The sequence below is a fragment of the Pyrgilauda ruficollis genome, unplaced genomic scaffold, assembly GCF_017590135.1.
Source record: "Pyrgilauda ruficollis isolate IOZ18807 unplaced genomic scaffold, ASM1759013v1 scaffold114, whole genome shotgun sequence".
NCBI classification, from domain to species: Eukaryota; Metazoa; Chordata; class Aves; order Passeriformes; family Passeridae; genus Pyrgilauda; species Pyrgilauda ruficollis.
The window spans coordinates 1,299,885-1,314,638 of record NW_024509655.1 but is presented as its reverse complement, the minus strand read 5'-3'; the positions used below and the strand labels follow the sequence as shown (position 1 = coordinate 1,314,638).

Below are 14,754 nucleotides of genomic sequence, written 5' to 3'. Positions count from 1 at the left end.
GGAGTGTAGATGAGAGAATTCTATTCTTTGCTTCAGTAACCACCATATTATAAAATTATATTTTTTAGGATTTCCTTTAGTAGTTCACTTGTTTCAGAACAGGTACTGCTTCACTGTTGTTTTCATCTCTAGTTGCCATCAGGTTTGGAGCATCAGTTTACCTTAGACATCTTTGCTGAAGTAGCTGTCTCAGAAAACACATTAATTTTTCATTTTTAATTGTATTGGCAATTCACTAAAATAACTGTTGGCAGTGATCTTTGAAAGATTTATTGGAATCTTGTCCTTATAAATTATTTAACATCTGAAATAACATAATTCTTAAGGGTTTTTTTCAAGATCCTACATTTCTCCTATTTTTAATGCCACATGAATAATCATACTTTTAAGTAAAACAACAAATTAAATGATCCATTTAATCCTGGATCATGGATTGTCCAACCAGAGTTATAGCAACTATTCAGACAGCCATTTCTATTGAAAGCATAGAATTTTGATGCATTGTAATGAAACAGAAACAAACAGAATTAAAATTATTAATGCTTATACAAAAATGATGATGGGGTTAGCAGCAAAAAAAGGTAATAGAGATGTTTTTAAAACCCTAATGACTTCTTTCTAAATGTGCTAGAGGAAAATAGATGAGTAAAAGACTTCTTTGTCTTTAAATCATGCCTTTCTTCTCTTCAAATTACCTAAATTTTAAGCTATTTTTATCCAGTTACAGAGGTATTGGATAGATAAAATTTGCCATATGCAAAGCCTAAATGCGTCATAGAGTCAATATGACAGCCTTGAACTGTTGGGAAAAAAAGAAGTTCACAAATATCAATGTAGATTCATTAGCAAAGACATACAATTTGTAGGTGTTCTAATGCCTCCTCCTTTTTAGGCTTTCACCTGTGTATCCTTTCAGCTTTGATTTGGAAACCTTCCTTTTCAAAGAAATGCTGAATCACACCTGGAGAATTTAATGACAAAGGAACCTGGACACCTTTATGTAATTCACCAGTATGGGCACATGGAGTTAGGCATTTATTTATGTCATAAAAAAACATACTCAATTTATTTTATGTGGACATCTCTGATCTAACTTTAGTGGGTGAGGATCATTACCTCATGTCACTGAACAACCAGTTATAACCAGGAGCTGAATTTTATGGAGTGCAAAAGGGCTGAGATCTCAGTCGACTTCAGAAGGAATCTGTTGGGAGGGTATCCTAGCTCTTCCATGATGTTTACTACAGCATGAAAACTAGGTTTGCATGATGTATTTATCTATTTTGAGAATATTTTCTTCATTCATGCCGCTATGTGTGCAGGTGGCATCCCATTCCCTCATGCATTTCTACATCAGGGACAGAAGAATGGGACAGAATGTCTCTGTTGAATATTAGCAAAGTGCTAGAGATGTTCTGCAGAAAAATGCTAATCTGGAAGAAAAAAATACTGGCTATGAAGGCAAAAATACTCACCTGAGCAGCTATTGGCTGATATGAAGTCCCAAGCATGAGAAGGCTTTATAGGTCCTTTCCCAGCACCTTGCTAGGAAGGTTTTTGATACATTTAAATCTTCTTTGTACAGCAAATTGAAATAAAATTAAATGTAGGATCTTTTCCTCTCTACATTTTTGTGTTTCAGGTCAACATTGGTTTTATATGACTTTTATTCATATGGTTTTTCACTGCTTTCAAAAATCTTAAATAGATGTACAGAAATATTCTTAAAGACAAATTTAAAGACAAAGGTATAATTTGAGAAGTGTACAAAGTAATTTTAAAAGTAACTGAACTTCTATATCGCATTTTTACCTAATCAGTCAAAACTAGTGAATAATTCTGAGGCCTGATAAATGCACACACAGACTTATCACAGACCCTGGACTCAGACATCTCCCTACGATACATTAAGTTGTATAGAAATATTTCAATATTCAACAATACTCAGACTCACATTCCCATTCATCAAGAAGTGTTAATGTAAGAACAGCTTCACAATGAGATTATGAAATCATAGAATTGTTTAGATTGGAAATGACCCTTAAGATCATCCTGTCCAATGCTAACCCAGCACTGCCAAGTCCATCATTAAACCATGTCCCCAAGTGCCACATTTACACACCTTTTAAGTACCTCCAGGGATGGTGATTCCACCATTTCCCTGGACAGCAATTATTCAGTGAATAACTTTTTTTCCTAATATTCAGTCTAAATCTTTCCTGGTGCAACTTGAGGCCATTTCCTGTTGTCCTGTCCCTGGTTACTTGGGAGGAGGGACTGACCCTCACTCGCTATAACCCCCTTCCAGGGGGATAGAGAGGTCTCCCCTGAGCCTCCTTTTCTGCAGGCTAAACACCCCCAGCTCCCTCAGCTGCTACTCACAGGACTTGTGCTCCAGACCTTTCCCAGCTCCCATTTTCCTTCTCTGGACACGGTCCAGCACCTCAACATCTTTCCTGTCGTGAGGGGCCCAGAACTGGACACAGGATTTGGGGTGTGGCTTCACCAGTGCCCAGTAGAGGGGAACAATCCCTGTCCTAGTCCTGCCAGCCACATTATTTATTGCTGATCCAGGCCAGGCTACCAGTGCCCTTCTTGGCCACCTGGGCACAGCTGGCTCACTAAGGACTGAAGATCTTCCTTATTCCACCTCCATTGATATATTTCTCTGGTACTTGGTCAAGTTGCTTAAACTTTTGGTTTCCCATTTTATGCATCTATGAAGTAGGGCACAGAATCTCACAGGGATGCCCGAGAGATTTTATTCTATGAATATTTTAAAAGCAATTTAACATTCTTGGGTTGAAAACAAATCATTGCAAATAATCATCTAATTGCTAAAATACTCAAATTTGGTATCCTTGGTGCTGCAAGTAAACATTTCCTTATTGAATCACTCAAAAAATATTTTCTGTAAATAAAATCTTCAATCAACAGACCCCAAGTTTATGGTGTTATTTTTTCTTCTTTAGCAACATTATGCATTATTTTCAAGGTGAAATCAATGGGCTAAATGTAAAGGCCAGATACACACTTGTTGTCTAAAACCACCCACTGTAAACTCTAATTGTGAACTGAATCTCACCTATCAATCCTCTTAAATTTTTGAATAACTCGAATGTCACTGATTACAACCAGGAAGGTAAAGAGTTCAGGTAAGAGAAGGAAAAAAGACATTGCATGTGATGGTAAAGTTTTCTTTCCCTTTAGAAATTTCTCAGACGGCTTGCTTGTTTTAAAACAACCAACTAAGCAACAAAACCACATAGGAGCTCTTACAGATGCAAGAAGAGGTTTCAACCAAGAATTCATTATGTCTACCACAATAAAAGCGAAAGGAAAAAACCAAAGCAAAGTCAGGTGAGAGAACTGATTAGTTAGCTGCACATGAAAACAGCAAACTCTTTTCTATTCAAACAGGAAATGTATATTTACAGAATAAAAATATCACAAGAATGAATGATAATCACATTTTAACAGTGTCTGGAGATTCAGGTTAATAAGCAAGGTATCATTTATACATGTAACCTTGCTTGCTGTAAGGTGAACTGCTAATATGTCAACCCTATTTTGGAAGAAGAAAATGAGAATTCATAGGTCAGTGCCATACAGGACTGCACATTAATCATAAGAGCACAAGTTGTAGGACTACGCTTGAGGTGTCACTGGGACTTTCCTTGGCAGTTACACATGCAGATCTAATCCCAACCTCTCTGTAAATAACCTCTTAATATAGAAATAGTTTAGTTTTACAGAGCAGAAGTCAATTTCATGTTTATATACTCTATAAAACACAGTTGCTCTACTGACTTCAAAATTCTCTGTAGCAGGAATTCCCTTTGAGAAGGAGAGAGCATTTTTCTGGTGAAAGCTGGAGAATTCCCTTTTAGCTTTACTTTACAGGAGGTTGTATAAAATTCCTTTCCCTCCATCCCATCTCTAGCTAGAGATTTCAGAACACACAGCAAGTCCCACACATGACATATCCTACCACCCAGCAAAACAACTTGAGACTGGCAAAATGCTAACCCTGGCACTGGATTCTCCAGCCTATATTCAGACACAGACACAGCCAATACATTAAATTCATATATATCTATATATGCATTTACATATTAGTCTGCATGAGTCCTCTGCACACAGTTGAGCACTGTGCTGTGGCAGTAGTTAGCAGCTCAGAGAGACAAAAGGTGTGTACAAGGGGGGGATTAAACTTCCCTGGGCTTTTGTGACCTGCTTCTGAGCAAATGGAAAAAGGTTAGTCCAAATAGCCATCCACTGGAGGTTTGAACTAAAAAATGTGACTTGCACTGCAAAGGCCAGACATGCCCATGCAGCATGGTACCATTTGGAAAAAATTATAATTTTGCAGCTGAGACCCATCCACTTTGGAGCAAAGTTACACACGTGACTTTGAATTTTGTCCTTGTAACTTTGCCTGTAATCAGGACTAGAAACTACATATCAAAGCCAGTCTGAAAAGTTGATCCATACTGTTTTGTCACTTCTAGGTCCTGGTTCCTAGGCAAGACCTGCATGTCTAATCTTAGCAAGTGTATTCATGCCCCGACTGTAAGAAAATTGCCTCTCATTCAGTTCCTTTTGTCGATTTTACCACCAGAGGAGATAATCCAGCTCCATGGTTTATCTCTTCTTTTTGCTTGTGGAGGTTTTCAGGCATCACAGAAGTTGGCACTTCAATAAAGAATGAGTTTCACTAATGTTTTCTGTGTATCATCTTTAGAGTATTGTAGCTAGATGTCTAATCTGCTTTGTAAGAAACCCAGTAATAATGGTGAGAAAGTGATTGATTTTATTGGTATTTCAAAACATAAAAAGAGAAAAATAATAAATCCATCAACAGTGTGGCAAAGACTATTGGGCAGAAGAGCACACCTGTAATCACATAACACAACTGCAACTTCCCAATGCAAGAGATGTAAAAAAAAAATGAAAACATGTATGTAGTTATAAAAGCTTTTACATTTTGTTTAGATTCTCATTGTGCCAAGAAAAGAAAATATGTTCTGTGGTGTTCACATACTCTTTGAACAGAGAGAGACATAATTCTCTCTCCCAGGATTTTTCCTGGAGAAGGCAGTGAGAAAGCTCAGAGAGAGAAGAGAACTTGCTGCTCCTGTTGTTTGGCACATGTGGAATGTATTATGGAGATTGTTTACCAAAAGGGATTTGCTAATTAGACTCTGCTGATGGTTGTTTGGACTGATTGACCAATTGGGTCAAAGCTGTGTCCAGAAAGGGTCATGGGTTTTTCTTTAGTGTAGTAGAGTTTAGTATAGTATGTAGTACAATATAATATAGCTTTCTAAAAAAAAAAAAAAAAAAAAAAAAAAAAAGTGGAAAAAGCTGCTGCTTTCACTGCCTTCTCCAGGAAAAATGCTGGGAGAGAGAATTATGTCTCTCTCTGTTCAAAGAGTATGTGAATACCACAACAACGTTCTGTAATGGTTGAGAATAACTTGGAAAAAAGTTGAAATTGCATCAATTTCAGTGCATTTGTTGGCCATGTCTATGAAAAGTGATTTTGACTTCAGCAACCTCAAGAACACTGAGAAGGTGCCTGGGGAAACCATGGAACATGGGCTGCAGCACATTTAGGAGGTTTAGGCTGTGTGAAACGGTTTATTGGACTCTGTAGGCAGAGGTGGTGACAAACGCAAAAGGAAAATCACAGAATCACAGAATGGTTTGGGTTGGAAGGGACCTCAAAGATGATCTAGCTCCAAACCCTCTGCCATGGGAAAGGATGCCTTTCACTGCACCAGCTTGCTCAAAGCCCCGTTCTGTCAGGCCTCGAACACTTCCAGGGATGGGGCAGGCACAGCTTCTCCGGGCAACCTGTGCCTGTGCCTCACCATCCTCATAGGGAAGAATTTTGTCCCAATATCCAATCTACTATCTATCTATCCAGCGCCTACTCTCACTTTGAATCCACCCCGTGTTCCATCATTACACGCCCTTTAAAGCAGTTCCGCCAACAAATGACAGGGATGCGCAGTTTTCTGTCCCGCGGGACGTATTTTGGGCTGAGGGCTGTACAGAAGGAGCATTTTTAGCGTTTTAACGCCGTGATTAAGCCACGTAAAGCCGGGAGAGAGCTGGCGGGCAGCTCCGCGGGTGTGCCTGAGGGGCGGGTGGCCCTTGGACAACCACCAGAAGGGCAGCACTACCCAATGGGAAAACTGCGCCTCCAAATTCTCCCTTCCTAGACTAACCCCTTTCGCTCCCCGCCAGCCCCCGCTCCCACCCTTCTCACGGCCGCTCCCGCCCCCGCGCCGGACGCGATCCGAGCTGGCGCCGCCCCCGCGCCCGCCCGGCCCGGCAGGAGCCCCGCCCGCTCCGGCTCCGCTGCGCTCCACGGCCGGGCCGCCAGCGCCGCTCCCGCCGGATCCTCTGCGGCTGCTTCCCCCGCCGGGGAGCCGAGGCTGCGCCGCTCCCCGCGCCGAGCGGCGGTGCTGCTGCTGCCGCCGCTGCGGGAGCAGAGCCGGAGCTGCTGGATTAGGCGCTCCGGCCCCGCCGCCGCTGCCCGGCAGAGCCAGCAGGGCAGGGGCTGAGCAGGGGACCCGCGCATTGTGCGAGCCCGCATGGGCACGGCGCGGGAGCGCGGCCGCGGGGCTCCTGCGAGCCTCTCGGTCGGCCCCTGCCATCGCCCGTAGCCGGGGGGCGCCGCGCTCGGCCGTGAGGGATGCTTTTGTGCGCGGCCGCAGCAGCGGGTAGCGGCGGCTCCGGCGGGGCCGCGGCTGCGGTGGCGGGGCAGGTCGGGCGCCGCGCTCAGCCGCAGCCCTCCCGGCGACAGCGGCCGGGCGTGATGCTCTTTTAGGCGGCCCGAGCCCTTGCGAGCGAGGCGGGCAGGCGTAGCAGGCCGTAGCGGAGCTGGGAGCGCGGGCGGGCGGCTCCCCATGGCGAGCAGCCGGAGCATCGAGCTGGAGCACTTCGAGGAGCGGGACAAGCGGCAGCAGCGCTCCAGGCCGCGGCGCGGAGGCTCCGGGTCTGGCGGCGGCGCGGGGCCGCGGGGCAATGGGCTGGTGCCCAGCCCGGCGCACAGCGCGCACTGCAGCCTCTACCGCACCCGCACCCTTCAGGCGCTCAGCTCCGAGAAGAAGGCGCGCAAAGCCCGCTTCTACCGCAACGGGGACAGGTACTTCAAGGGCTTGGTGTACGCCATCTCCCCCGACCGCTTCCGCTCCTTCGACGCCCTCCTGGTGGAGCTCACCCGGTCCCTGTCGGACAACGTGAACCTGCCCCAGGGGGTCCGCACCATCTACACTATCGATGGCAGCAAGAAACTCACCAGCCTGGACGAGCTGGTGGAAGGTGAGGAGGGTGCCAAAGTCCGGCCGGATCTGGCTATGGGAGCTGGTGATGGGCTGTGGGCACTGCCTGGGGCGAGCTTCCCAGTCCGTACCCGGATCAAAGCGGAGAGGTCGCTTTGTGAAAACTGGCGGCCACAGAACCCGTGAGGGCAAGTAGCCGGGGTTGGCCGCTGTTGTGAGGGGCGGTAGGACCTCGTTTTCCCCGTGTGGACCATCCACTTCTCCCATCACCTTGAGCGCTGCCATCTGCATGTGCTGGGCTTGACTCCAATGGTAGTTAAGCAGTAGGTGCCCTTTTCATCTGGAAGAACTGTAAAGTTCTTGGTTGCCTTCCATTTGTAATAGAGGGAAATGCTGTAATTTGGTTCTCTAAGTGTTATTGTTGACTCTTAGTGGCTTCAGTCTTCAGAGAAGAAGCCCCAGTGCTGTGAAAAAAGGGTATCTATATCCTACCGTTTATTAAAACTACCAGGTGTAATGCCCTGGTTTCAAATGTCCATATTAATAGAGGGAATTATCTACCTTGCCTGACTTTCAAAAGCGTGTTATGGAATCAGATGTATTTCAGAGTTGTTCCTAAGTAGCTTTTCATAATGGGACTTAGCTGCTGAAGTTATGTAGACCTTGCAAATCTGAACAGAGCAGTGCTTGACTGTCTCAAAATGGGACCAGAAATATTGTTTTGTGAATGACACATATGCCCCATGTTTGTGGGGAGTGATAATTATCGGAATGAGGGGCAGAATTCCCCAGTCCTTTCACGTGATGTCTTAAAATACAGTTTGAGCTCAGCATTGCCTGCTTCCCAAATACACAGGTTATGTTGTGCACGCGGAGAGGTTTGTAATGAATTTGCACTCGATGGTTGTTCTCAGGTATTTAATAGATCAGCTACCACAGTCTTCCACCCTGTGACTCTGTGTGCCAGGTGTAGTTGGTTTGCATTAATGAAGAACTGAAATTTTTTATAGGCCTTCCAATGCCTCTTGCTTCCTAGGCTTTCAGCTTCCTATCCTTTGAGCTTTGGTTTGGAAGCTTTCCTTTTCAAAGCAGTGCTGAATCACACCTGGAGAACGGGATGAGAAAGGAAACCTGAAGACCTTTATCTAATCCACCAGTAAGGACATTGGGAGTTAGGGACCAGCTGCTTCACAACATGGAAGAGAAAGGGGGGGCTGCAGAATTTGCTGTGCCAAATGGGTCTCCCTCAGAAAAGATGTGCATGGAAGGGCACTTCCTGATAGTACCATAGTGCTGAAAACTTACATGATCTACTATAAGGCTGTTTTACATTGACAACTGAAGAAGTATGAAGTGGTTGTAGAGTGAAATGCTGACCCTGTGGTGAAGTAAGTAAGAAAAACTTTCATGATTTGGTGGGTAATTTAAAGATACCTTAAAAAAATATGCTGAAGTGGTCACAGAAGGGAAAGGAGATGAAACTAGCAATAACATGGGGTGACTTTTGAAATGTTGCAGCAGGAGTGATATTAGACTTTTATGACTTAAAACAAAGACAGAATTACTTGCTGGACAGCCATATATACTCTTACAACTATAAAATAATAATTGAAAGCAAAACTTAGTATTTGTCCCTTCAAATACTCATTGAAATCGTAACCTTTGTTGTGGCTCTTTGCTGGAAGAATAAAGCAAAATAAATGTCACAGTCAAAATGCCACTTCCATGCTTTCTCAAAGAAATAAAAGGGGAAAAAAAGAATCCCAAGTACTTAGTCATCTACCCAATACAACTCTCAGGAATATTAAGAAAATCCTATAGCACCATAATTGGATTAGTATGTTCTCCAGTTAGCATGCTAAAAACTTCACCAATGTAAGACTAATCACACAGAGAAAGAGAAGTATATAGAGGAAGGAAAGGACAGCAAACAAGTAGTGAATCCATAATTCCTTGAAATTATTTGAGTTTTTTGCCAGCTGTTTTGTTCTTGAGGTGCTGGAAGAGATTTGATTTGGGTTCATTGATTTGATTTTGGGTTCTTTCTTGATTTTCTTTATTTCTCATGGTTACAGCACAGCAAGCTTGAATTTCTGCTCTCGAGTAAATGCTCCAACATTGGTGTTGACCTAAAGCTTGAACTGCAGAAGCACTAGAAGTAGTTTTGAATGGTATTTTGCTGTATATCTTTTTAATATTTTCAGAAAGGAAAATTCAAGTGCTGTAGTGTGTGCCAGCCACAAGCTGAGCACCAGATGGGCCATGGCTGCGTGATGCAATACCAAGCTCACTGGTCTCTTGGCACCTTCCCAGTGCTCCTGAACTGGGAAATGGAGTCACAGCAGTTCAGGTTCAGTAGTGGCAGATCTCTGCAGTGAGCAGAAGGTGAGTGCTCAGCAAACCTTGCCAAGCCAGCAAGATCTGCATTAAACCTCCCTCAGCTCCAGCCTGTGTGTGTAGCTCTTGGACAGTGATGTGTCCCAGTACAGGGCAAGCTCTTTAGGGCTTATTTGCTATTTATCTATCTGGGATATAAAAGCTGGCAACATCAAATTCGGTATCATAACAAGCTAAGTTGAGTCACTGATAAATGGGTTTTTTTGAGTTTGGCTGTATTTGGCAATCTGTTTTACTGCTTGTCATTTTAAGAGAAAAAGAGCTAGTGCATGGACATACTGAGGATATGAAATATTGCTGTTATGGGTTGAGCCAGTTAAAAATTGCACCAGATCCTGTTTATTAGTCAAAAATAGAAGCTCCATTTTGTGAAGCATATTGCTTTTCTTAACTGGATGTGACAATCAAAAAAGCATGCTCTGCTGGACCAGCCTAAGGCAAATATAATTTATATTCTCAGCCCCTGTAGATTAGGAAACATATCATGAGTTTGACAGTTTTCACTGTCTTCTTAGAATGGGAGGAATTTAATTGTTGACTCCTGTTCTGTTTGAGCAGGCAGATCCAGAGAGGAGGTGGGGGCTGGGACTATTATGACTTTCTTATAGTTTTCTTTCTTCCAGCTTTACTCTCAGACATAACACTGCTTTTTACTTTAGAATACAACATTCCATGTGTAATTTTATACTTGCCCTTCAATATCAAATATTAAAAAGTAGATTAATTTTTATTTTCTACCAGAGTTAGCTATTTAAGTGCTTGTCTATTTCCTTCAGTTTCACTTGAGAAAATAGGCTGCCTAAAGCATGACACCATGGTAATATAACTGCACAGCTCTTTAGTCCTGAGCTATGTGTTTTATGTGGATATTGGTTGTGCTCTCTCTCTTTGTTTTCATTGCCTTGTTAATGAAAGACATGGAGAATCCTGACTGTACAGGTCTGCTGCAAAGCCGGGAGTTTTTGTTGGATTTTGGGAGATGAAAGCAAGTGTAGACTTTATTCCTGGAAAGAGAAGTTCTGTTTGTTTTGCATCTAATGGGAATCCTTCTAGTACCCTAGAAAAATGGCTGAGAGTCTTTGTTCGTTCAACAACAATGCTTAATTAATACAGTCCTTTATAAAATGTCAGGAGTTTTGTCTGCATGGTTGTGCACACAATCAACAGGCATCTGTAGGGAAGTCTTTGGGCAGGAGGTGGGAAGGTTTGAGGCAGGGCAGTCCTTGTGCATGGCCAGGAAGAGCAATATCTGATTTACAGAAATGAGCTCTGCCTCACTAACACAAAGTGAGAGAATGTGTTTTGAAATAAGGTGTTGAACAATCCAAGTTTTTTCTGCCTTAGACCATAGTTGTTACTGCATATTACATTTCAATCCTGCCTAAAGTACCTGTGACTTTGGTTGTTGTGCGCTGTTGTATTATGTCAAGAATATATTTTCTTTCGTCAGGGCAAGCAGATGGCAACACTAAGTAGGCAGTTTGTATTTTTGCTAATTTCAAAAGGTATGATTACCCTCCTGTGCTAGAGCCAGAAGCTGTAGTGCTTCAAAAAACAAGAGGTAAATGTAGTAAGTTGAGCAAAGAAGGGTAAAAAAGGAGGATGAAAGAAGGATTAAAAAACACTGAAAGCATATTCTTCCAAATACATGTTCAAATCACTGTTGTGACACAGTTCTGGAGTGATGGGGTGTGAATGTGAAATGTGGAAGCAATTCTTAGTTGACTTCCATCCAAGTAAAATAAAATAGTTCCATCACAATTTATCTCCTAGTTTCAGGGATGGGGAAAATCTAGTTTACCTGAAAAGGGTTATTTAGTTCCTGCGGAGAAGGCACAGGTGTCAGATGTGTTTGATACCATGTCATTGACTGTCTTCTGAGAGCTTTTACCCTGCCTGAGCAAGGGGTTGAACTTCCAGAGGTCTCTTCCACTCTCAGCTGTTCTGTGATTCTGTGAAAGCCTGTAGGAAGCTGTAATCTACACCTCTTAATGTCTAAATCAAATCAAAAGAGAACTAGTAGTAGTTAGTCATCTGCTAAAATCCTGGTTGTTCTCCCAGGTTTTAAAAAGTGCATGGGGAATTCTGAGTGCTGTAGATGAGTAAAGATTGTGACTTATACAGGGTTATTAAAGGTGATATGAAAGTGAATTGTACGAAACTGATGAGGAGGGAAGTTGCTCAAAGTAAGGAAGGAAAGAGAAATTGAAATAACCCAATCCTTCATAAAAGGGGTTATTTTATTTTTAGATCAGTCATATATGCTGTAAATACACTGTTCCGGAAATCTGCTTGGCTTTGTGTTACAGAACACGGAAAGGGTACTCTGCTGTGTTTCCTAAAGTTAGAAAGAAGGTCAGTAGCCTTAATAACTACCTCGCTGTACTAAATAAGCAGCTTTTGGAAGCTTTGAAGCTAAAGAGTTGCACCCAAAGGAGCTGAGGAACGTAAGGTGGATAGGTGAAATCTATGCAGGTTCCTGCCCTGTCCTGTGGGGTTGACAAGGGCACACATGCCTAAAAAATATGGAAACTGTTTTCCTTCCCTAGGGATGTTTTTACTTGTCAGCTGTATCATTCTCTGTTACGCAGAGTGCCATTTAAAAAGTGATCCTTTATGTCACTTTCAGGAGATCATGCTTATTAACCGTGCAAAAAAACAAGCCAGAAAACCTTATTCAGATAAGTTTGTTTCAAATATCCATGCTGAGGATTTTTGAGTGTTGCGCACTTAATTAATTCCTTTTGTTGCTTACAACATGTAACGTATCCACATTTGGTTTCTAACCTAATGCTAGGAAAAGTATCTGTAGTAGCAGGAAAAATATCTGTAAGTATTTCTTTAATAGTTTCTATTTTTTAAGGACAAAAAGTCTGAATATTCTAGGCTATTTGTTAAATGCTTAGCGGTGAGGTTTGGTTCACAAAACTTATTCTGTGAAGAACCCCAAATGGTCAGGCAGCTGTGTTCCCTCAAAATGCACGTATCACAATTGTGATTCAAAAGGGCAGGATGCCCTCTTGGTACCTAATTAGTAGTAATATTAGTACCTAATATTGCATGGCTGAATTTAGAGTAGTTCATGCAGAGATATAAAATAATCAGGGTTGAAAGAGACTTTTGAGATCATCCAGTCCAACCATCCATGGAGCACTGCTACTGTAACCCCTAAACCATTTCACCATGTCACCAGATCCAAATGCCTCTTAAACATCTGCAGGATGGTGACTGCCCCACCTGCCTGAGGAACCTATTCCAATGCCTGATCACCCTAACAGTGAAAAGATTTTTTTCTAATATCTCATCTGAATTTCTCCTGTCTCAGCTTAAGGCCATTTCTTCTATTCCTCTTACTGTAGGCATGGCAGAAGAGACTGACCCCACCGCCATCTAACCTTCTTTCAGGGAGTTGTAGACAGCCATGAGGCCTGAGCCTACTCTTCTCCTGACTAAACAAATCCAGCTCTCTCAGCCATTCCCCATAGGACATGTTTTACAGACCCTTCATGAGCCTTGTTTCCCTTTTCTGGACACTGCAGCTCCTCAATGTCCTTTTTAAAGTGAGAGGCATAGAACTGGACACAGCACTCGAGGTGTGGCCTCACCAGTGCCCAGTACAGGGGAACAACCACTTCTCTGTCCTGCTGGCTGATCCAGGCCAGGGTGCCATCAGCTCTCTTGGCCACATGGGCACCCTGGCTCAGATTCAGCTGCTGTCAAGCAGCACCCCAGGTGTCCCTTTCTGTCCCAAGCCATTCCTCACCCAGCCTGTGTCATTGCATGGCTCAGGTGCAGAACCTGACACTTCACCTGCTTGAGCCTCCTGCAGCCATGTGCTCAGCCCACTGATAGAATCTGTCCAGGTCTCCAGCAGAGCCTTTCGTCCCTTGAGCACATCAGATCAGTGTCTTCTGCACAATTACTGAGGGAGCACTTGATCCCCATGTCCAGATAATCCATAAAGACATTAAACAGGACCGGCCCAAGGTGGAGCCCTGGGGAACACCACTAGTGACCAACTGACAAATAGATTTATCTCCATTCACCACAACACTCTGGGCCTAGCCATCCAGACAGATTTTCACCCATTGAAGAGTCCACACACCCAAGCTGCAAGCAGACAGTTTTTCTAGGAGGACGCTGTGGCAGATGGTGTCAAACACTTTACTGAAGTCTAGACAGACCCTGGATAGACACATCCACAGCCTTCCCCTCGTGTACTAGGTGTACACGCTATTCTCCTTAATCCATGCATTTTTTTCTTGAAAGGTGAGCTAGGCACATTTCCTGAGGATTGGTGTTGAAGAAATAGATGGCAAATAAAAAACTTGGTAGATGAGTTTCTAAGAAAGCAAACCAGTATTTAGGCAGCTGATGGCCTATGGCTATTTGTCAGTCAGATTGACCAATGTAGTCTTGTTTTCTCTTTTTCCATTTTCTGTGTTTATCATCTGTATTTTCCTGTTCTGAGGGAATGGCAAGTGTTGTGTTTAGGCTGTTGGCTGTCTGCAGCTGGAATCCTTTTACATTGTTCTTAAAGTACTTACACAGCAGCTTGTTTCATGGATAGTGCATCTGGTTATTAATTCAGTGCAGCTAAATTATTGAGAGGTAGGTAATGTTTCCTTGTCAATAGGCAATGTTTCATGTCTTCTAGCTGATTTTCTACTGTTAATAAGACTTGGAAAATCAGAAGTAGACTTACGCCATTTACTGATTATATTTTTACCCAAAATATCAGCAGATGTTTCTCTTTTTAAGCAAGCATATGCCCAAATTGAGGAGTTTTTGAGTAGCAGGATTTCTTGACGGAGGAGCTGGCACTTTTAGCTTGCTCTGGGTACTGTCATGAGTCATGGGATGGACTGTACATACACTCTGTTGAAATTATGCTGTGAACTTATAAGGAGGTTTCAGACTTCTGCCAAAACTGCTCTGCAGCCTGGTTGAGCTTTCTGCTGTGGAATAGTTTGGCTGGACTCAAGAGTCCCAGATGTCACCTATGTCTGGAAGTGTTGCATTTTTTTCTGCATCTAAAGGAAAAAAAGAAAGCATTGCTAAA

At 43.0% G+C, this 14,754-nt stretch overlaps 1 protein-coding gene across 1 annotated transcript in view; it reads left to right on the top strand.

The window, feature by feature from the left end:
* Positions 1-6,408: 6,408 nt before the first annotated feature.
* Positions 6,409-14,754, top strand: part of DCLK2 (doublecortin like kinase 2) — an 81,614-nt gene continuing 73,268 nt past the window's right edge. Inside the window, exon 1 of the mRNA XM_041479892.1 lies at positions 6,409-7,335. Coding sequence (XP_041335826.1) covers positions 6,921-7,335 — 415 coding nt within the window. The 5' untranslated portion in view covers positions 6,409-6,920. The remainder of the gene's footprint in view (positions 7,336-14,754) is intronic.